At 39.0% G+C, this 22,765-nt stretch overlaps 2 protein-coding genes across 2 annotated transcripts; both read right to left on the bottom strand.

Moving 5' to 3' along the window:
• Positions 1-48: 48 nt before the first annotated feature.
• Positions 49-2,929, bottom strand: LOC138611205 (uncharacterized). Its single transcript, XM_069684180.1, has 5 exons — positions 2,832-2,929; positions 1,737-1,845; positions 617-727; positions 247-325; positions 49-140 (listed from the first exon to the last, which is right to left on the bottom strand). The coding sequence occupies exons 1-5, from the start codon at positions 2,927-2,929 to the stop codon at positions 49-51; spliced, it is 489 nt and encodes a 162-aa protein (XP_069540281.1).
• Positions 2,930-9,899: 6,970 nt separating this feature from the next.
• ccdc39 (coiled-coil domain 39 molecular ruler complex subunit) lies at positions 9,900-22,496 on the bottom strand. Its single transcript, XM_069684179.1, has 20 exons — positions 22,398-22,496; positions 20,454-20,573; positions 20,217-20,363; positions 19,968-20,126; positions 19,772-19,864; positions 18,598-18,726; positions 18,248-18,439; positions 18,039-18,142; positions 17,826-17,958; positions 17,098-17,292; positions 16,822-16,986; positions 16,590-16,727; positions 13,578-13,786; positions 13,356-13,479; positions 13,115-13,274; positions 12,896-13,002; positions 10,908-11,048; positions 10,535-10,714; positions 10,310-10,398; positions 9,900-10,107 (listed from the first exon to the last, which is right to left on the bottom strand). The coding sequence occupies exons 1-20, from the start codon at positions 22,494-22,496 to the stop codon at positions 9,900-9,902; spliced, it is 2,892 nt and encodes a 963-aa protein (XP_069540280.1).
• Positions 22,497-22,765: the final 269 nt, after the last annotated feature.

Below are 22,765 nucleotides of genomic sequence, written 5' to 3'. Positions count from 1 at the left end.
ACATATCTTAATGCGACACATTACGTGAAATAAAAATACACCATTCACTTAAGTTAAGGTGCAGTTGGCAGTATCAAACCCAGAGCAGATCCACTTGTTGCTGAACTGTTTGTATCCCTCAGCACTGATGAGGTCACTTCCTGAACACAGAACATCAAACAGACACTTGTTAGGTAAGGAAGAACAATAAAATCTTCTGTCCTGTTGCAAAAGTTGTTGTCTGAGATAAACAGATCAGATATTTACCATCCATTAGGTTCTGCAGGCTGCAGTAGTTTGTGCTGTTATCAGCCGGATCTTTGGAGAATTCGGACACAGCCTCGCCCTGCACATCAGACACATCAGACACATCAGGACAAGCCGAGTTTTCATTAAGCATAACAAGGGAATGAGTATGTTAAAGAGGAATGTCAGTGACTGATAAGCTTTTGACCTCTGATTTTCCTCTTTAACTTTCCTTTACAGCCAGAAAAAAATGTACTTGTTTCAACATTTTATAAAACATATATGATACATGATACACTGAGTTATATATTGGAATTTTTATATAAATCAAAACATTAATGATCATATTTTGTTTTTAAGCTTGTTCAGAAAAAAAACAAAAAACACTTACAGTCACTTTGCAGATGGTGGACTGCTCTAGCAGAATCTGAATGTCGCTCACTTTCTTGGTGGTTGGAGACGTGTGTGTGGCCGTGATAATGTAGGGAGCTGACGACACGAGCTGCAGCACATTTCATAATCAGTCCAGTCAAACAGGAAAGTTATTAACTGCACATTTCAAGCTCAATAATATTGTGGACCAGGATGTTATCTTGCCGTGCTTAAACTAGCCTTCTACATAAAGATGATAACTGCAGGCCCTTGTTTCAGTTTGGTCCTTAAAGGTAAAGAAATACAATTATATTTTACTAAGAAGCACTTTGGTTGAGCCGGGTTATTGCAGAGCTTTACAAATCACAGTCAAGTCATAGTAGCAGGCTCATAAAAAAAGGAGGTTGGGAAACATTGTTTGCCAGGCCTGGTCGATGCTTCAGAGAGAGTACTGCCATGTGTATGGGAGACAGGGGTTGGTTGTCACGTTCTTAACTCAAACTTAAACAGCTCATTATCTAAACATCTTACGATAGTCATTCCTATATAAACATGAAGTATAAGACCTTATATTTATTATTATATATTTTAACACAAAGTTATTAATCATCAAATTCTCTCTGACACTGTGATTGCCTACCCATCACAGGGTCAGTGGTTGCTAGCTACATATCCAACAAACTCTCATACTGACATAAGGCACAGTCTTAGATATCAACATGTTGAAACAGCACCCTCTAGTGTGGCTATAGTCAACACTGTGACAACAAACCCCTGTCTCCCCTAAATAGACAATTTATTAAAAGGACCCTCAGTAAGAAATCTAGTCTTCTGTTAATCACATAAAGCCCTTTACTTCAACCCCTCTATTTACCTTTTATTACCACATAATAAGCATTTAATAAACATTAGACAACACTCTATGATTGAATTAAATATGTACATGTTATTTGACAACAAACATAACTTCTTCAATGAAAACACAGTTTATATCATTACAACAGTGTTTTAATATATTTTCATTCCAACTGCCTCTACTTATGCGTCTCCATGGGAAGAGTTATATTTGCTGACAAATAAATCAATAGACACTTATATTTATTGTGATTAAACATTATATCATTTGAGATGTCTCTGACCTCGTACGAGCACTTCTCTCCTGCGTACAGACAGCTCTGTCTGATCTGCCAGGCCTTGATCTGGCTCACCAGCTTCCCCTGTACAACTTCACATGCGATGCCAAACATCCTGAAAAACCACCAACATCGACAAAAGATGAACTTCACAACCTTTAGATTCTGTTAATAATCCAAACTTTGTATTTCTCTGTTCAGGTGTGACTAATGTGAGTCTTATGAGTCCTGAAGTCTCTGCATGTCGAGAATAACATGCATGAGAAATGAGTCTGCAGACCTTCAACTTCATAAGGACCTTGTCTAACAAGCATTTGGCGCTTTTACGCTGTGACACACGTGAATTTCATGCAACCCAATCTGTTTCCAAGCTGGTCACATGATGCAGCATCTCTGTGAACATTAGAAAACAGCTGCAGTATGGGAATAAAAATGTTATAATCAAATAAAGCAGATTCATATTAGCTTAAAGAAACCCAGAAAAATTCATTTAAAAAGTCTCTAAATGCACCTGTGGTACCTTAGGCTCTATCAAGCTATAAATACTCTTAGTACAACAGTTAGTTCCGACCAAGTAAACTGATCAGATAAGAGGCATTCCATGAGTGGGACTTTTCACTCTGTGTATCACTCCCCCTCAGCCAGCTGTTCTGAATACTATTAATTAACATCACAGCAGACCGTGTCTTATTTCACTGGTTGATGATAAATTAAAACAGATAAATGTGCATGATAAAAAACTGCTGATCTGTGGTAACCTGCAGACAAAGAGTGCAGGAGAATGTTTGGGTTGCTTGGCAACAAAAGTTCAGTTTCAGGTAAGTTCAGTTGGTGGAACAAAAATAATCTGTTGTTGATTGTTACTTATTACTACAATTTGCCACTTGTATAACTGTTGGATAAAAGCAATATCACACTCGAGGTTGTGATGTTATACTGAATATCATGACGGCTGTGATTGTCTGCGGCCTCGTTCCTACGACTGAATCACAGCCATGATGATATTCAGTACAACATCACCACCTTGAGCGTAATATTGCTTAAATATCATTGTTGACTATGCACTTTATCTAAATAATATAGAATAAATAAATAAATTACCATTTGACTTTGCACTGTGAGGTTCGGTCTGCCAGTGAGATGGTGAGCGTGGCCCCCAGAACAACAGCAAAAAATGCAAACAGGAATCTCAGGTCCATGCTGAATCAGGTCTGCATATGTCCAGGATGTGGTCAAGTGTGTGGACGTCTTCTGAATGCTCAGTCTGCCCTGAGGGTTTAAAAAGGGCAGCACATCATTTGGTCATGTGGACAAGTGGAAAAAAGGACGGATGGTGCAACATTGATTAACATGGATGACAGCGGGAGAGAGAAGAAGAAATATATAACACACTGAGCAGTTTTAATAAGTTTGTTTGTTGCACAGTTTATGAAAAAGAAATTGGAATTTCAAACTATTAACAACAATTTTTAGCTAATGTGGGGCAGCAGAAACGGGCTGTAAACACAACATTGACCTGGTATCACATTTTGAATTGATGCTGATTTGGAGAAAAGTTGCTAATTCAAACATCAAGCAGATATGGAGCAGTATTAGCATTCATTTGAAGTCTGTTTGCATCTGCCTGATAAATGCTAGTCCAAGTTTTACTCTCCTTTTAGCTCTGTTTTGGTCTCCTCCTCCTGAGGGAAAAATGTTTGTTTTTTAGCTCCTAAATGCACCCCTGTGTTCTCCAGCTAGTTGCTAAGCTTAGTCTCGGACAATGAGTTTATGAAGCTTTTTATGCTGGGAATATCAGCCTGTTGTGGCAAATAAAGAGAGAGTTAATAAGAACTGTAAATTTTTCTTCTGTGTCATCAAAACAAGGAGTTGTTCGATAAGCAGAGCCAGAGTAGAGCCAGAAATAGGAATAGAAAGAGTCCTCTGCAGGGAAAGTGGAGATACTTTTTTGCTGCATAATTAAGATCATGCACCTCAATTTCCACACCCTGCATGTCGCGTCTGGGAACTAAATCGACAAGGTCATGATTTATCTGCTCTGGTGGATGTGCCTCTTCCCTGCCTGTTCAGACAGGTTTTGATGTGACCTGATTCAGGTCGGGCCAATCACAGTTGTTTAGCTAAACCGAGGCAGGTTTGATATAGAGGTACACTGATAAAGCATTTTTGTAAACAACCAAGATGGCGGCCACTAATGTGGAATGTTCTGAATCTGCCTTTACTGCAGTATTAAATGAACTGGGCTTTCATGTTCCATAAAAATATAAAGTATTGTCTACTAAATTCTTAATGTTATCCTAAATGTAAGTGTTTTAAACTAGGAGCTGTTTGAATTTCTCATTGGAACTTGTAACCTAGCAAAGCAGCCTAATGCTACGCCGCATGTTTCATTGTTGTGATTGGTTGTGGAGTCCAGAGGCTTTATGGTCTGCATTGGAAATTTAATCGAGACTTTCCAGACTTATTTACATTTGTAAATTGGTAAAGTAATAAATGGAAGCACTTACAACTCGTCTTACAGCAACAGAATATAAATTTTTTGTTTCCTGTCAGGGAGCTCTAATGAAAAGATGCATCATGGGACACGTAGGATCTTGCATCAAACAGTATCAGGCCCTGACCTTTCACCCACAACAGCCCTATACGTATCATCTTTATTGGCTCGTCAGGTGGATTTTTTTCTTTGGCTTGAAAGAAGTGCAAAAAAATTATATAATTTAAAACAAAGGGGCATGAGGAAGACAGTTCACACACACACTTCAAAACTGGCTAGAATAAACAAAAAACAATACATTAAGTGTGTAACATGTTACTAATGCAACATTTTGTTCTCACACTGACTACAATCAGTTTGTGTTGTTTTAACACCATGACATTGAATTAGCTGAAGTCACGCAGCGTTTGTCCTGGCACATGACACGCTGCTGCCACAGAAAGATTTCTTTGTGTCCTGAAAAGTGAGAGGACATTTCTGAGAAGTGCTGTGTTAGAAAGTAAAGAAAATATTTGCGATATTCTTTGTTTCAGGTATCAGGTGGTGAAAGGGTATTATGTGAGTAGGGGAGTCAGAGGAGGGTTGTTTCTTTCATCAGCTGGTGTTGCCCTCTACTGACAGAAGCTGGAACTGCAGCAAAAATATTTCAACAGATTGCACTCTCAGCTCACATCAACAGTATATACCAGTACATGTTTTGGATTTGAATGAATAAATAAATGAGTATTTTTAGTACAAGGTTGTTGTACTAAGAAGAAAAAGCTTCCACTCCTGCTGCTGACAATGAAACTGTTTGTGTAACTCTGGAGTCTGTCCCGTTTCAATGAAAAACATCAGTTATGCCATTTCAGGACCTTTTTGTTACCAAACACAAACATTATTGTTGTGTCATTGGTTTCGTCCTGCCATGAGATTTTAGACTGAAAGTGAAACATGTTTTTCCCTGCATCTTTCAGCTGATGTAAAAGTCTGTTTCAACTCCTCTGAATTCAAACTGAAGAATTGAAGTGAAACATAATCAAATTTCAAACTGATTTTGAGGCTTCTGATTTCTTTCTTTCATATTGAATTTATGAAACGGTTTATGAATCACGTGTCTGTGGTGAAACTATTACAGTAAAGTGCTGACACAAAAAGCATTTGGCTGTAAAAGGTGATTGAACATATAATTACTAGAAATACAAAATTGATATTGTTTGTATTTCTTAACAATTGTAAAGAGTTTGGTTTATCTTTGCAAAATGATGGACACAGAACAGTTAAATCTACTTAATCTGCTCTGTCTGTCAAAGCACTTTGTAAACATCTGTTTTTAAAGGTGCTATATAAATAAATAAAGTCATTATTATTTGTATTAAATGTTGAGATAACTGGTAAACATGTCTTTACATTTCTGCACTTTAAACATTAAAACATTGCGTCAAAAGGATGCATAACCTTTCCAACATTTGGATTACATCGCATGACTGCTTGTATATTATCTCACAGCTCTCAGTACCACGTCACTTAGCTTTCATGTTTAGGTTGCAGAGGTTGAGCCTCAAAATTTACAAAAGTAACAGACAAACTTACTACAGCTCCTTCCAGTACATCACACTGGGGTTTAAGGGTTCATTTCAGTTTTTATTGTTACAGGAAATGTGAAAGTGTTGTATTAAACATCTTCTTTATATGTCTGATTGTAATGTACCTATCTTTGATTAATTAATGCAAATGCACTTACTATGCTGTTATCACTTAAGACCACATCAGCCCTTCAGAATGTTATCTTTTTAAAAGATCCACTGAAGACTCAATTAAGAATTAGTTTAAATGTTGATTGTTGTTTGTTTTTATTGTTTTTTACTAATTAAAACTAGGGTGGAGGCAGCTAAATATGTGCAGCTTTACCGTCAAAGACACAGTTTGTATCATGTATTGTATCGTATCATGTATCGTATCATGTGTCATGTATCATGTATCGCATGGTATCATGTATTGTATCGTATCATGTATCGTATCGTATCATGTATCGTATCGTATCATGTATCGCATCGTATCATGTATCGCATCGTATCATGTATTGAATCGTATCATGTATCATGTATCATATCGTATCATGTATCGTATTGTATCATGTATTGCATCGTATCATGTATCGTATCGTATCATGTATCGTATCGTATCGTATCGTATCATGTATCGCATCGTATCATGTATTGAATCGTATCATGTATCATGTATCATATCGTATCATGTATCATATTGTATCATGTATTGCATCGTATCATGTATCGTATCGTATCATGTATCGCATCGTATCATGTATTGAATCGTATCATGTATCATGTATCATGTATCATATCGTATCATGTATCGTATTGTATCATGTATTGCATCGTATCATGTATCGTATCGTATCATGTATCATGTATCATATCGTATCATGTATCATGTATCATATCGTATCATGTATCGTATTGTATCATGTATTGCATCGTATCATGTATCGTATCGTATCATGTATCGTATCGTATCGTATCATGTATCATATCGTATCATGTATCATGTATCATATCGTATCATGTATCGTATTGTATCATGTATTGCATCGTATCATGTATCGTATCGTATCATGTATCATGTATCATATCGTATCATGTATCGTATCGTATCATGTATCGCATCGTATCATGTATCGTATCGTATCATGTATCATGTATCATATCGTATCATGTATCGTATCGTATCATGTATCGCATCGTATCATGTATCGTATCGTATCATGTATCGCATCGTATCATGTATCGTATCGTATCATGTATCGCATCGTATCATGTATTGTATTGTCTCATGTATCGCATCGTATCATGTATCGTATCATGTATCGTATCGTATCATGTATCGCATCGTATCATGAGTCTTGTAACGTAATGCATCGAATCATGTATTGTATATTATATATTGTATTGTATCATGTATCATATTGTATCATATATCGTATTGCATCGTATCTTGTACTGTATCATGTATCATGCCATATTGTTTCATGTATCGTTTCATGTATCATATCGCATCGTATCATGTATTGTGTTATATGTATGTACTGTATCATACTGTACCACATATCACATCATAATGTATCGCATCGAAACATGTTTCGTAACGCATCATATCATGTATCATATCATGTATTGTTTAATATTATGTATTGTATCATATCATGTGTCAAATTGTATCATATATCATATTGCATCATATCATGTACCGCATCATGTATCATGTATTGTGTCGAAGTGTCACACTGAATCATGTATCGTATTGTATCCTATCATATCGCATCATAACATGAATTGTATCATGTTGTATTGTATCATGTATTGTATTGTATTGTATCATGTTGTATTGTATCATGTATTGTATTGTATTGTATCATGTGACGTGTTGTATTGTATCATGTATCGTATTGTATAATGTATCATGTTGTATCATGTATCGTGTTGTATTATATCATGTATCATGTTGCATTGTATCTTGTTGCATTGTATCATGTATCGTGTTGTATTGTATCCTGTATCGTGTTGCATTGTATCATGTATCATGTTGCATTGTATCATGTATCATGTTGTATTGTATCCTGTATCGTGTTGCATTGTATCATGTATCATGTTGCATTGTATCATGTATCGTGCTGTATTGTATCCTGTATCGTGTTGCATTGTATCATGTATCGTGTGGTATTGTATCATGTTGCATTGTATCATGTATCGTGTTGCATTGAATCATTTATTATGTTGCATTGTATCATGTATCATGTTGTACTGTATCATGTATCATGTTGTACTGTATCATGTTGCATTGTATCATGTGACGTGTTGTACTGTATCATGTTGTATTGTATCATGTTGCATTGTATCATGTGACGTGTTGTACTGTATCATGTTGCATTGTATCATGTGACGTGTTGTACTGTATCATGTTGTATTGTATCATGTTGCATTGTATCATGTGACGTGTTGTACTGTATCATGTTGCATTGTATCATGTGACGTGTTGTACTGTATCATGTTGTATTGTATCATGTTGCATTGTATCATGTATCATGTTGCATTGTATCATGTTGCATTGTATCATGTATCATGTTGCATTGTATCATGTTGCATTGTATCATGTATCATGTTGCATTGTATCATGTTGCATTGTATCATGTATCATGTTGCATTGTATCATGTATCATGTTGCATTGTATCATGTATCATGTTGCATTGTAATGCATCATATCAGTTCAGCAGGTTTCAAAGAGAAAACAAAAACTTACATAAATAAAAAGATAAACATGTTGTATTTCCAAGGGCATCCCGTTAAGTCAAAGTACAAACATACGCTAAAAATCCAACACTTTACACACATTGTATTATCGAGGATAAATACATTTCAGTCTAGCTCCTGAAAAAAAAGTGGTCAAACACAGAAATTTGTGAGTTTAGTTTTCAGACTCTGGTGATTTTCTTTAGTTTCAGCTTGAAGTCCAGACCTGGTTGGATCTCCCGGATCATTTCTTTGAGCTGAAAGACACAAATAACTTTAAAATCATCATATTCAGGTCTGTATCCAATTTAATAAATGCTTTATTATAGAAGTAAAAGACAGAATTTGATACTAAACTCTGTAAGGACATGACTGTACATTGTGTTAGTGAGTGACCTGGTTTAAGACTGGAGCAACTGTTGTTTCATTTAGCTCATGCCTGGACTGAACAGCTGTCTCAAGGATTGCTGTAACTGTGTGACATATAAAAGGAAATTTAGAAACATTTTGATTGTTGTAATTTCAGGTGTATCATATTCTACAAGCTATAAATGTGCTTACCATAGTCTGTTGAATCAGGTGTTTGCAGGGTAGATGTTGCCTGGATTGATTGGCCAAAGGGAGATGTGGTTGTCGTCTCTGCGTCAGTGGATGAAAAAGACACTGGGAAAACATGTAAATAAATTAGAACACATTTCAAATACTACAAACTTTAGGTTGATTAATTAAATTAGAGAACACATATTTTAAAGAATGGTCTTTATATTGTTACTACTCACTTGTCTGTGCAGCACACAAGGCCAAACATCCAGCAAACAGGGTCAGCAGCAGCATGTTGAAGATTTATTCCACATAAATATAGTGAAGAATGAAAGCTGCGTTGGGAAAATGCTCCTTCTGCTCCCTCAGAGCCTCTGGCTACTTTTGTTTTGTACGGGGAAGTGTAAGCGTATCCAGAGGGTGTGGTTATGAACAATACACCTGGTGCTTGAAGAATTGGCTGGACCGGAGGGACTACGGTGAGCAATGTGGGTCAAAATTCTGCATCATTATTTACCATTTCGTCATCCAGAGTTCATAGGCATCGGTGTTCGAGATGCGTTTTTTTTCCAAATACAGGTGAAAGAGTGGATTTTTTTGTGGAAAGTTTTATTTAAGCTTTAAACAACCAAAAACAAAAAGTGGCTGACAACTCTGATGTTCTCTTTTAGCAGCTTGAAGATTTTTCTGCTTCTTTAAGCGAGAACACAAAACACAAACAAACCATAAGACAGGATAAAAACAACAGGAAAGAAATCTTTTTCAAAATAATTTAAGTGTAATTGTCCTTTATCAAAATCAGTTGAGTGAATGGTAATAAATCATCCAACTGACAGAGGAGCAGCAGACTATAATTTCTTTAACTTCCTGCTGCTGCTGCTGCTGCTGCTGCTGCTGCTGCTGCTGCTGCTGCTGCTGGCGAGGCTGGAGCGTCTGGAGGAGGTGAGAGGAGGAGGGGAGGTCACAGTCGGATCTAAACCCAGCTCCACAGTCTTCACTACGAGGGAGTGCAGCGCAGAGGCCCGGGGGCTGCTGCCAGCTGAGGACGCAGCAGACCTACAGAACACAGAACAAGACCGTAAAGATAATACGGAAGAGCAGCAAACTGAGATGCGTTTTCAACATACACGGGATCCTGATGGTACCAAATCAAGGTGACATCTTCGTCGTTGTGTTATTAAGACAGATAATCATCAAACTGAGACTATCTGACAAGAAGCCTCTTCTCTGCAGATTAAGTTTTATTAAGACATCTGACCTGAGGGAGGCCGAGCTGCAGCCTGAGTTTGTCCTGGAGCTCTGATGGCTGGTGGGAGTGGAGGACGGAGATGGAAGAGACAGATTGGCCTGAGAGAAACAGCAGAAAACACAGTTAAGTTAAAGAAGCCTGTTAAATTTATACCCCAATTATGACTTCAAATTGTCAGTAGATTACAGCTCTTGATGACTTAATGGTCACAATGCTGTGTTTCATGTTAAGTACCTGCAGGAAGTATTTCTCCAGCACTGATCTGAGGTCAGGTGTGTCCTCCATGGCTTCATTCAGCATCTTGTTGATACTCTTGTTGAATTCCATCAGCTCCCTGAGCTTTATGTCCTTCTCCTCGAAGGTCTCGGTCTTGGTGTTTTGTGCGGAGCGGATCTCTTTGATCAGTTTTGAGCACTGAGGAAACAGCAGGGAGTCACAACAGTAAAACATAACCATGGTAACCTAAAATACATACAGGACACCTGCATGCAGCATACACAACAAGAACAATTAAATTCCAAGCAATTTGCTTTAAATTAATTTAATTGTATTAAAAGTGAAGAATGTCAAACATGTTTATGAAAAGTGGTTCAGGTAGAAATCAAACCTGCTTAGTGGCTCTCTCGATTTTCTCCAGCTGGGAAGAGATTTCTTTCTTCAGCTTACTGATGAGTGACTGTTTGTGCTCTATCTCATCTGTCTTCACCCGCTCTTCTTGCAGCAGACTCTCCAGGGTATTGTTCATGTCCTGGAAATGGAGAACGGTACACACACACACACACACACACACACACACACACACACACAAAAGTAAGATAAAGAGGCACAAACACACTGAGACCCTCATGAGAGGTCCATTTCACTGGACGGCTCAGAGACATGAAGCTGTTGAGCAAGTTTACTTACGACCTGATAATCGCACAGGGACACGACTGAATGATACAAGCTACTGGTGTGATAGTGAAGAGGAGAGAATGAGGGACAAATCAAAGGAATAAAGAGAGAAGGATTAAGCGAGAAAGATAATCTAATAAATAAAAATTTAAGAGCACATCAGTTTATTCTGAAAGACGGCAGGAAATATTGAAGAGGATTTCTTATTTCCAACAGGATTTAAAGTTTTATGACGACCTTGAATCTCTGCTGTAAACTGGGTTTGGACGTAATAAAATGAAAATGTTAAAAAAACACAACAAATAAAAAAGGATGTTTATATAAAAAGTGGTAACTCTAACACCCGTATTGCTCCATATACACACATATAAATAAAATTAAATCTATTTTGGAAGTTGTGTTACAGCTTGTGATGCTTTGGTAACTTTCTGTTTACATTGTTAATTGCTTTTGATTGGACAGAAACTACACGTTTTCAAGCAAGACATTTCTAATTCTTTGACAAAATCTCTGTATCCACACTGGCATGTAGTAAGTACGAATTATAGAAGGACTCGATACGCAAACTAACAAATAGGTGGTGAAACCCAAATCAGCATAAAGAGGGATGCGTCATACATTCTTTATTGTATCTTTGAATTCCCGGTCATGCACATAAACAGAGGAATTGTGCTTTTTTTACTGTGAGAAGGGAACTGTCTGAGTGCCAGAGGTTTGACTGTCATACTAGTAATAAATGATGAGGGAAATGTCACATACATTTTTTATTTTTTATTTTTAAAGTGGAGGTGAAATGAAAAATGTCATTTTAATCCTTTTAGATCACATCCCCGGTAATATTGTGCATCTATTTGACAATATAGGCCAAAAAAAATTATTTTAGAATTAAAGTATTCTTATATCAAAATCTGATCATTTTTTCTTCCTGTAAAACAAAATGTCACGCGTGCTTACGTAAGCTAGGACCAACCAATAATATCATGACATCCACCTGTCAATCAATCTGCAACATTTAGCCGCAGAGCACCAAGAACGCTCGGTCAGTTAGCTAGCTACTGCGCTGTGGAGAGCGTCTGTCTACGCCCACTTCTCAACGATCAAATCAAATCCCTCTAATGATATGTCCCGCCTGCACGTCCTGTTTCACTCGGGAATACGTCACGATACGGAAGCTAGATACTCTCGAAATGCTGTTTCAGCTCGATTTTAAAGACAGTTTTTTCCTTTATTTGATAGCCAAAGATAGACATGAAATGCGGGGAGTAAATGGTAAATGGACTGCACCTATATAGCACTTCGACATGTGACTGTAGCAGTCAGGGATCAAATCCCCATCCTTCCGATTGAGAGACGACCGACTCTACCACTGAGCTACAGCCGCCAAAGAGTGGAGGATGACATGCGCCAAATGTTGGGCAGAGCGGGAGTCGAGCCTGCGATCAGTGTGATGAGGAATGTGTACATGGAGCGCCTGCTAAACCAGCACCGCACATTAAAAATGTCTGACAATAGAGTTTAGAATGTTTTAGGTCTTTTCAGCCTTTTCAGGTAGCATATTCAGGCTTCTGAAAACCAGGAAAAAGGCTTATTCCGATTTCCAAAACAACATTATGGTGTTTATATGTGCAACAAATAACAAGGACAAATTAGAAATAACCATATACTATTACCAGTAACGCACTGTCTATAAGTGTGACTAACCTGTAGGTCCTGCTGGAGCTCTTGGATCTGTCTCCTCTTATATTTTAAAGTCTCTTCTGCTGCCTTTAGCTGCCCTTCTAGCTTCAGTTTTTCCTGGTTCTCTGGGCCTAAAACAAAAACAGGTTAAAGAACTTTGTGATGACAGATGGAGAAAAAAAACCCCACAACTTTCTTCAGATGATCCGTGATAGGAGGGTGGGTGTTTCTGTTCATACGTACTGGATTCACTTGCTCTGTTGAGGGATTTGTGAAAAGCAGAGTTACTGTTGTTGAACAGCTGGGTGGTGTTGTCCAGAGCTTTATTTTCCAGCTCCAGCTTGCGTATTTCAGCATCCAGACTGTTTCCCTTCCGCTTCAGCTCCTCTTTCTCCTGTGCAGCCTGAGAAAAGTACACAGCAATAATAAATAAATAAAAGAATTCGCTGCATGACACATGATGGAGCGTTTAAAGCCCTCTTACTTTAGTGATGTAGTACGCCTGTGACTTCTCCTCTTCCCCCTCCGGAGCTGCCAGTGAAAGCATCACCACCTCATAGCGTTTCTTCATTATGTCGCTCTTGGACAGTTTTTCATTCAGTTCAGCACTGAGACAGAAGCAGTTGTTAAATGTTGTTTTGTGTAAAAATGTCAGATCTGTTCGAGACAACTTGATAAACAAGAAGGTGCTGTTTTTGGTTTTCACCTGAGTCTCTGCCTCTCCTGATCGCTCATCTTGAGCTGCTGGCCGAACATTTCCCTGCTGACCTTGATCTCATCCTCCCGCTCCTTTATGGCTCTCTGCAGCTCCAGCCTCCTCTTCTCCAAGGAGAGCACGCTGTCCTCTTTGTTGTACAGAAGGTCCCTCTTAAGCTTCACCTCGACCTTCAGCATGTTGTGGTCCACCATGTTGTCCTGCAGAGGAACATGTGAGGTCAAACAACAGAGGGCATGGTTTTGTTCTGCATGCAGATGGTGCTCTTATTCCTTAAAACATCACTGACATCAACTATTTCAGGGACTACCAACAATATAAGGTAACTTTTTTTCTTTCAGGGAATAATTTAACGTTTTGTCTTTTAGAGAGTTTGAAGGGAAAGTTCAAAACCACCCTCATGTCTCTACTGTAAATACAGCTCTGGAAAGAGAGCACTCCAAACGTTCCTTAAATCAGCATCTCTCTCTTCATGTCACGGTCAGCCCGATCCAGATCTGAACCCCATTAAAACCTCCTGAATGTGATCAAGAGAAAGATGGACGGTCACCAGCCATCGAACAAAGACGAGCTAGTCATCGAAAGCTGTGATTAAAAACCAGGTTATTCCACCAAATATTGATTTGAACTCTTCCTGAGTCATGATTATTCTGTTGTTTAAACCTGAACATGAACTTGTTTTCTTTGCTTTATTGGAGCTCTGAAAAACATCTTTTCTGCATCTTTTTGTTCTCCTAACCAGTCCTCATTCTTTTGCAAATAAAAGTGAGAACATTTGATTTGGAAGCAGTGAGGAATATTGTTTACAATAAACCTAAAGTTCATTTAACAGAAACACAAACCTTTATATAGCAGAACCAGAGAAACACATTTTTGCAGTGATCTCTTATTTTATTCCGGAGCTTTATGCAGCTCAAGCCAGCAGCCTGTTAGCTTAAAGAAGTCATTAGCTTAAGCCATATAACAAACAAAGAGTAACTCTGTGTAACACTATGACATTTTGGCTTTCATAAGGGTTAACTATTGGCCAGGTGACTACTAGTCAATAAAATAATTAATTTCAGTCTGGACCAAAAGACCAATCGACCAAGCATCGCTAAAAATGGTTCCTGTTTTTCAAACGTGTGGATATGCTGCTTTTCTTTGTTTACATCTTTGTAAATGTGACACCTTTTGGTTTTTGACTGTGGGTCAACAAATTAGTATTTCTGATTTTGTGAGAAGGCTTTTCTTTTTATACTGGTTTCATTTTTATGAGACACAAAAATAACATTGTTTCACAGCTGAGAGGCTGTGACCACTAACTGTCTGGTATTTTTACTTTATTAAAGACCAGCTCCAGTCATGTTTTAAGACATATGACATATGGCTTTATTTTATAAATTGTGCAAAATAAGTTTAAATACCTTGTAAAAATTCTCCCAAGGCTTCTCCTCCTTCTCCCTCAAATTCCCTGATCTGCATAGTCCCCGCCCACTATTCACATTTCCAACCGCCCCCTCCGTCGCGAAAACAAAACACGTCTCTGCCATCGTTTAGTGGCAACTTGTTGAAACTTAGCTAGCTTGAAATTTATTAATTAGCAGTAGTTGCTGCTTGGTGCCGCACAAACCACCTAGAGCTCAACACCTCTAAGACAAAGGAGCTGGTCATAGACTTTGGGAGGTCCAGACCGAAGCCGAGACCAGTCCTACTAGAGGGAGCTGAGGTGGAGAGTGTGGACTCCTACAAATACCTCGGGCTGTGTCTGGACAACAAACTGGACTGGTCAACACACACCAGCCACCTGTACGGGAAGACACAAGGCAGGATGTACTTCCTAAGGAGACTGCGGTCTTTTAACATCTGCAGCAAACTGCTGCGGATGTTTTACCAGTCTGTGGTTGCCAGTGTCCTCTTTTACACTGTAGTGTGCTGGGGAGGCAGCACATCCAAGAAGGACACATCCAGACTGGATAAACTGATCAGGCGAGCCGGCTCTGTGATCGGCATGAAGCTGGACCCTCTGGTGACGGTGGCAGAGACAAGGACACTAAACAAACTGTTGGACATTATGGACAATGCCAGCCACCCTCTGCACACCGTCATCAGCAACCAGAGGAGCCTGTTCAGTGAGAGACTGCTCCTTCCAAAGTGCAGGACTAACCGACTGAAGAACTCCTTTGTCCCTCATGCCATCAGGCTGTACAACTCCTCACTTAGGGGGAGGAGGTAACAGGGACAGACTCTCTCAACAGCGGTAGCCACTAATTCACCTCACAAAGTTAATAGTAGTTATCTTCTTTTATTCAATAGTAATATTTATTTATTTCTCAAAGGGTCATATGTGCAATAAAAATCTGTCAATGCGCAATAATCTCTCACCACAGTGCAATAACCTAATACCACAGTGCAATAACCTAATTTAGTTTAATCGAACTAAATACCAGGTCAATTACCCACTGTTTACTTGTATATTTTCTAAGAGTGTATATTTTATAATTTGTTATCTAATTTTGTACTTTTTATATAAATATATATATCGATAGATATATATATTTTGATCTCTATTTTTTACCCTCTGTGTGCTGATTCTTTCCTATTGTATTGTACTGTATAAGCTGCTGGAGACTGAATTTCCCAGAGGGAGTCATCCCAAAGGGATCAATAAAGTTGAGTCTAAGTCTAAGTCTAAGTCTAGTAACGTTAACGTTAATGTCAGTAGTGGGATTGCAAAAATTACGATGGCGGTTACAGCTGGCTCGCGCATTGCCATAATGATCTGCATAGTGTCACCCCGTCCATTAACGGGATTGGCTCCTTAGGTTTGTGACGTCTCAAACCTGCCAATCTGAACACGTGTTGTTCAGCCTGTCCTTGGTACACTCTAGTTTAAAAGCAGACTAAGACTATAAGCACATATGTACTTCTAACCTCCTGAACACAACTTATTTTCTGAAGTGCTGATCACATGTCAGTGACTCAAGTGATTTCATACCAGCTGCCATGACATCAGTAAGTTACCTGTTTCCTGAGTCTGATTCTCTTCAGCTCCTTGTCATTGGTGTTGTTTTGCAGTAGGAGCTCCTCCACCTTCTCGGTCAGATCTCGTTTTTGAGCTTCTGACTTCTCCATCTCTTTGTTCAAATAGCGAATGTCATCCTGTCAGAGACACGTGTGAGATTGAATTCATGTACTGGTTCAGAGTGTGTAACATGCATGATAGGATGTTGAGGTAAGAAACAATCGGTCTGACCTCGGCCTCCTTGAGCGTGTTGGCGAGCATGTTGGCGGTCTTCATCTTCTCCTCCAGGGCCTCGGTCAGCTCAGCGATCCTTTCGTCTAGCACTTTCTTTTCATTTGCGTTCAGGTTTCCTTGCAGCTTATTCACTTTTTTACTGAGATGGCGGATCTGTAAGTCCTAACGCAGGAGAGTAAAAGGAAAATCAGAGCGTGTGTTGGTATTGCAGAGTCGAGCACCAGACTAAGGAATGCTGGGTAGTGTGATTGTGGCAGGTCAGATTAAGCGTGCCTGTTGATTGAGGATCATCTGCTGGTTCATTAATTCCCTCTCCACTTTTCTGAGCTGGCTGTCCAGGCTGCTGATGGAGGATTTGCTCCTGGAAACCTGGGCGACAGAATTCTTCTCCTTCGTCTTGAGGGCCTGCAGTTTCTCTTTACGGCAAAAAAGCTCCTCCCTGCAGTCACGCAGCTGGACATCCAACTCCTACAGCAAAGCATAGACACAACAGGGTTTAGCAGTAGAATACTTGTTTGGTGTTCAACCACTATCTAAAATAATTTCATAACATGATTCTTTCCATGAGGCTGCACGGTGATGCAGTGGTTAGTGCTGTTGCTTCACAGCTAGAGGGTTCCTGGTTCTCCCCGTGCATGCATGGGTCCCTTCGGGTACTCCGGCTTCCTCCCACAGTCCAAAGACATGCTCGTTAGGTTCATCGGTGACTCTAGAATTGTCCGTAGGTGTGAGTGTGAGTTTGAAAGGTTGTCTGTCTAAATGTGTCAGCCCTGTGACTGATTGATTTTCATTGGTTTGAAGGTCATTTGAAGTTTTTATGCACCTCACTGTCACTCTTTGGAATCATTTAGTCTCCATGTTGCTCAGTGCAGCTTTATATTCACAGCCGCACCAACATACAGTAGTTTGATTGTGTCCAAAAGCTGTGATTAAAAACACTAATCCAGTTATCTTAGATGTAAGTAATAGTAAATGAACAGTTAATGCTTCAGGCCTCTTACCTTGATGGCCTGCTCCTCGTCTTTGAAGAACTGGTCCATCTGTGCGGCTCGCTCCTCCTCACTGAGCGCCGTCTGAGTCACAACGTTCAGCTTCTCTGCCAGAGCAGCGTTGTAGGCCTGGGCCTGCGTCAGTCTGCAACACAAACACATGCACACACAGAGCTCGAGCCTCAGTGGTCATTCAGCACGGACGTGTTGTTAGATCTCACTCACTTGTCATTGTTATCCTGGATGTCTTTCTTCAGTCTGGAAGTCTGGGACATCAGAGACTCCACATTGGAGGTCGCTTTGTTCAGTGTACCTTTGCAACTCAACAGCTGCAGGAAACATAAAAATCAGTCGGTTCACTTTTAGAATATGAAGCTATTTATGTTCTTTATACTTCAAAAGCTTTTCATGTCGCGCTGCTTTGAGAAGCTGACCTCGTCCTGCAGCCTGCTGCAGTTACTCTCCTGCTCCTTCAGGTCCTGCCGCAGCTTCACAAGCTGTCGGTTTGCCACGGTTATGTCCCTCTTAGTCTCTTTGTTGTTGTTCCTCTCAGTGTCCAGCAGGTGCTTCCACTCTGTGATGGTGGCATTCTTCTCCCTGATCGTCTGGTTGTCCTGAGCAAGTTCCTGAGTGAATGAAGGAGCAGAAAAGGAACATAAACACATTGTACTCCAGGGTTAAGTTCAGTGTGCTCTCATATTCTGTTTGATGTTCAAAAGTTTATTTGCTTTAGTTTGAGTCATTGTGTGTTTTAAAAGCAGAAGTGTGAGGTCGCAGACTTTACCAGCGCACACTGCTGCATCTCAGCGTCTCGCTGCTTCATCTGCTTGATCGTGTTTTCCCACTGGTGGATGAGCTGCTTTGTCTCCAGGTGAGCCTGCTGCAAATTCCCTGTAGTTTTATCCAAAGCAATCTGTCCAGAAAGCAGAAGAAACAGATATTAAAAGATTTCCTGTGGGAGGGACATTCAAGAACAGCAGGATCTAAATCCTGATTCCTGTTAAAACAATTACGTTTAATTTACATGATCTGGGACATGAAATTAAAAAAGAAATCAAATGTTTTCATGTCAAACTAAACCTAGGCCTTCTTAAACACATATTTGCCAGGTGCCATTGACCTTGTGTGTGATGTATAGAGGAATATAAGGGACCAGATTGTCAGATCTCCCAGCAGACATCCTGAGGGAAATATACCTTTTTCATTTTCACTTTAAAACTTTAATATCAGCTGCCTGACAATGGGCCTCATGCAGCAACAGCCTCTTAAATTTCTCTTAAGTTTTCTCTTAATTTTCTGTTGAGAGAAAAAATAAGAGAAGTCTGACCCAGGTATGATGAGTCTGTGCCATCTCTCAGTGCTCTCTCTGCAGCATGTCAGCCATCCAGAAGCAGACAGCACACAAGCATCTAAAGGTTTTTATACTCTTACTTGGGATTAATTGACCAATAGTATCTCTTTGGCCCAACAATTAAATAATTCAATCATTATAATTCCCCTAATAACATATAATAATCTAAATTTGATTATATGTTGCATTTTTTATGTTTCTCCACCAATGGTAAAATGTTCTCTTACCTAAGAGACGAGCAAAAATAAGAAAACTGGCGAATTCCTGAAACCAGTGGGTAAGAACAAAATAAGAAAAAATCCTGGATAAGATAAAAAAATAAGAGATCACTTGTTTGTATATTGCTTCTTGCATGAGGCCCATTGTTTTGCAGCTACTTTGTTCTACTTACACCTTGTAGCTATCAAGAAATTAAAATATATATATTTTTAAATAAATAAATAAAAAGCTGTGTTTCTTGTAGTTTATATAAAAGAAATCCAGCTGGACTTGAGAATGAGCACAGGTGCTGCACTGTAATAATAAAATGAGTGAACTTCTTTCAGCCGATGCTAGTTTGACGTGAATAAATCAGCCATGTACTGAATGTAAACAGATTTAACAGTACCTGTGTTGTTAGAGTCTCAGTCAATTCTTTGTCGAGTGCTTTGCGCTTTTCATTAGCCTCCAGCGTCCTCTTCTCTATCGCCAGAGTGAGTGACTGTTTCAGGAGAGATTAGGATGAGTCAGGGTCTCACAGCAGTTTTGTTTGCATGTAAGTGCTGCTGGAAAGAGAAGAGATGTAAAGCAGCTTTTGTCCTCACCTTGATCCTCTGCTCATCTTGCTGGGCGTACTTGATGATAGCCATTGTGTCCTCATCTTTGCGTGCTGACTCCTCTAAAAAGGCATCCATGGTCTGCTGGTCCCAGTTCATCTGGTTCCTAAACTCCTCCAGCTTCTGCTTGGCCTTGAAGGTATGGTTCTGAGGACATGGAGAATATAATAAATAGCACATTTTGGCACTAACATTTATAATTACTTCTATATTTGACGTGTAATAAATGGTATTTACCTCTAGCATGTTCCTCTTCTCTGTTAAAGATCTATTGTCATTCTCCATCTTAGCAGTCTCCTGCGCCAGGCGACCTATCTGCCTCTCTGCGAGGGCTGTCAGGTGTTTCTCCAGCTCTTCTTCTCTCTCCTTAGCTCTGTACAGAGACTGAATTCAGACATATCAAAATGAGAAATGAACAGCAAACACTGACAGAGCGACTACAGCCAAATTAATAAATGATCTATGTTTTCCTACCTCAGTGTTTTCCAGCTCTTGTTTCACATTTTGGACAGTTTCAGTCAATTGCTTCTTTCGATCTTTTTTTCTCTCACATCTGTTTTCCAGTTGCACCAACGCCGCCTCTTTTTTACGAATCTGTTGCGGAAGAAGTCATCAGATTAAATGCTAAATATATATGACTTACAACCTGCAGTATGTTTGTTCTTAGTCATGTGGTCTTAATGCAAACTGATCACAAATAATAACAATATGGCTGTGGTGTAGCTTTGTTTCCTTAAGAGTGTTCATAAAAATAAATCATTATTTAATAGTGATTGAAGCTCATGTGATCCTAAATTGGAAGACATTTTGACAGTGTGCCATATAACATGGTTCAATGAGTTATATTATTTAAACAAACAAAAACAGCTTTACACAACTTCAAACAGGCTTCTCTGTCACTAGTACAAAACAAAAGAGAATCAGAAACACTAGAAATAGCGAAAACAACCTAATAACATGACAAAAATGTATACACTCAGGGCGTAAATGAGTGAACTTTTGTAATCATTAATTTAACATTAAAAAAATTGTAATTATTACATAGCAAAAGTCCCAACAAATTAAATCTTTAGAAATAGGCCTTTATCTGACGGTGCCTAAGTGATTTGTTAAACGATTTCAAAACAATGTTGCACTACATTCAGTTACATTTAGTTAAGAAAAAACTTTTAATATAATTTTTGAAATATATATACATTTTATAAATAATATAATATCTTTAATGTTGTACTGGTGCATCCAGAGTTGTAAATAGTATAAATGTTGGCTATCAGAAAATCATTTCACCGCTTCACACGTAATCTGACAAGACAATGGATGCTGAAAATCTGGAGGGGTGTTGGACCATATTGTAAAGTAAAACAACACATTTAATTACCTGTAAACGACCGTTGGACAACAACTAATATTAGCTTTCAACAAAATCCTAGCAAACATTATTTCCTAGGAATTGGTTCCTCAGATTTTCCTCTAGATTTCTTTTCTTCATTGTCTTTTCAGTTGCTGTTCAATGGAGAAGCTGTGAAATGATTCATCAATGCCCTATGTTTACAGGCTTATCGAACCTGAAAAACAGCAGTACATCATCATAACTTCATTTGAGCTTGACGTCAGAGGAAAATGGCCACCATGAAAATGAAGATGCTCCGTTGTGAGTCCCTCAATACTTGCGTTAGACAAAATTGTGACAGTCCCTTACAAGATTTAAACAACCAGCTTCACTGAACACTTAAGGTTAATTCATACTTTGAATTGAAAGCAGTTAAAATGCCCCTCAAAAGTCTTGGTTTTCTGCACCAAATTAAGCTCGGGTGTCGGCCTTCCTTTGTCGATTAAATCCAACTTCATTACAGTTAATCGTGAAAAGGGCGCGGACAATAAACACGAAATAATGTCTTCTTCATTAACACTTTCACTACTTGTGGATGCCATTGTGAGAAAAGGCTAGTAGCTAGTTAGGCGGCTTTTTAGCTACTTTGCGATTACTGTCCGACAGCGGGCAAATGTAATTGGCCAATTTCACTGTGATTTGAAATTACTCTCTCATTAAATAACATTACACGACCCTCTATAAAGGTATAGCTGGACCACCAATCAGAGAGCTGAAAGCATAACATTTTCTTCCTAGCAACAGCAGAAGCAGAAAAATTCTGATAGGCTGACAATTTGGCCTCATTTAACCCTTCACATTCCAACACCAACTGAAAAGGCGTTACTTACTGGTTACTTTTGAAATATTATTTAAGAAAAATATATATGTCTATATTTTAAATTCTTAGGCTCTCTCTGAGGGCCTAGAGGGCCCTGACGGTTCCCCTCTGATTCAAAGCAACATTGGCTATCTACTCGGTGACTATTAAAATAGCTTATTTTATGAATGGTTTCATAAATAAATATGGTAAACTTTCCCACACTCACCTCCTCTATCAGAGCCTTGTTTTCAGCGTTGGATTCGGGGATAGCAAAGCGCTCATCCCAGCCCATCTCAGATAGAACTGTATTCAGGGCGCTAGACATTTTCCTCAATTGTTTTACCCGGATTCAAAAAGGTAAAAATAATTCAAAGTGCAAACGTTTCCGAAATGTAGTCACGAACTGACGGTTTTCAGCTGTTCTCCAGGTTGCTGTACAGTAACCGTTTCAACCGCTGTCTGTTGTCAGTCGCTCCTAGCAACCTCACGTGTGTGTTGTCGCCACAAGGAGGCAGCGCGAAGCCAGAGACAATGCTGCCGCGCGGTTCTTCCGGTAGTCTGTGTAGTCAACGGGTTCATCAGATTGTCCTTCCT

The sequence above is a fragment of the Semicossyphus pulcher genome, unplaced genomic scaffold (assembly GCF_022749685.1).
Source record: "Semicossyphus pulcher isolate SPU_LCO1_2020_fin unplaced genomic scaffold, fSemPul1.0.p SCAF_7, whole genome shotgun sequence".
In the NCBI taxonomy this organism is placed as follows: Eukaryota; Metazoa; Chordata; class Actinopteri; order Labriformes; family Labridae; genus Semicossyphus; species Semicossyphus pulcher.
This window is presented reverse-complemented; position numbering and strand designations above follow the sequence as displayed.

Excerpts from the sequence above, each read along its gene's own strand:
- LOC138611205 (XM_069684180.1), bottom strand. The coding sequence starts at position 2,929 with ATGGACCTGAGATTCCTGTTTGCATTTTTTGCTGTTGTTCTGGGGGCC. Across the intron at positions 326-616 it reads CCACCATCTGCAAAGTGACT|GGCGAGGCTGTGTCCGAATT; the intron begins GTAAGTGTTTTT and ends TCTGATGTGCAG. Across the intron at positions 141-246 it reads CCTGCAGAACCTAATGGATG|GAAGTGACCTCATCAGTGCT; the intron begins GTAAATATCTGA and ends TTCTGTGTTCAG.
- ccdc39 (XM_069684179.1), bottom strand. The coding sequence starts at position 22,496 with ATGTCTAGCGCCCTGAATACAGTTCTATCTGAGATGGGCTGGGATGAG. Across the intron at positions 13,787-16,589 it reads GAATCAGACTCAGGAAACAG|GACAACATGGTGGACCACAA; the intron begins GTAACTTACTGA and ends GTTCCTCTGCAG. Across the intron at positions 13,003-13,114 it reads CAACAGAGCAAGTGAATCCA|GCCCAGAGAACCAGGAAAAA; the intron begins GTACGTATGAAC and ends TTTTTGTTTTAG.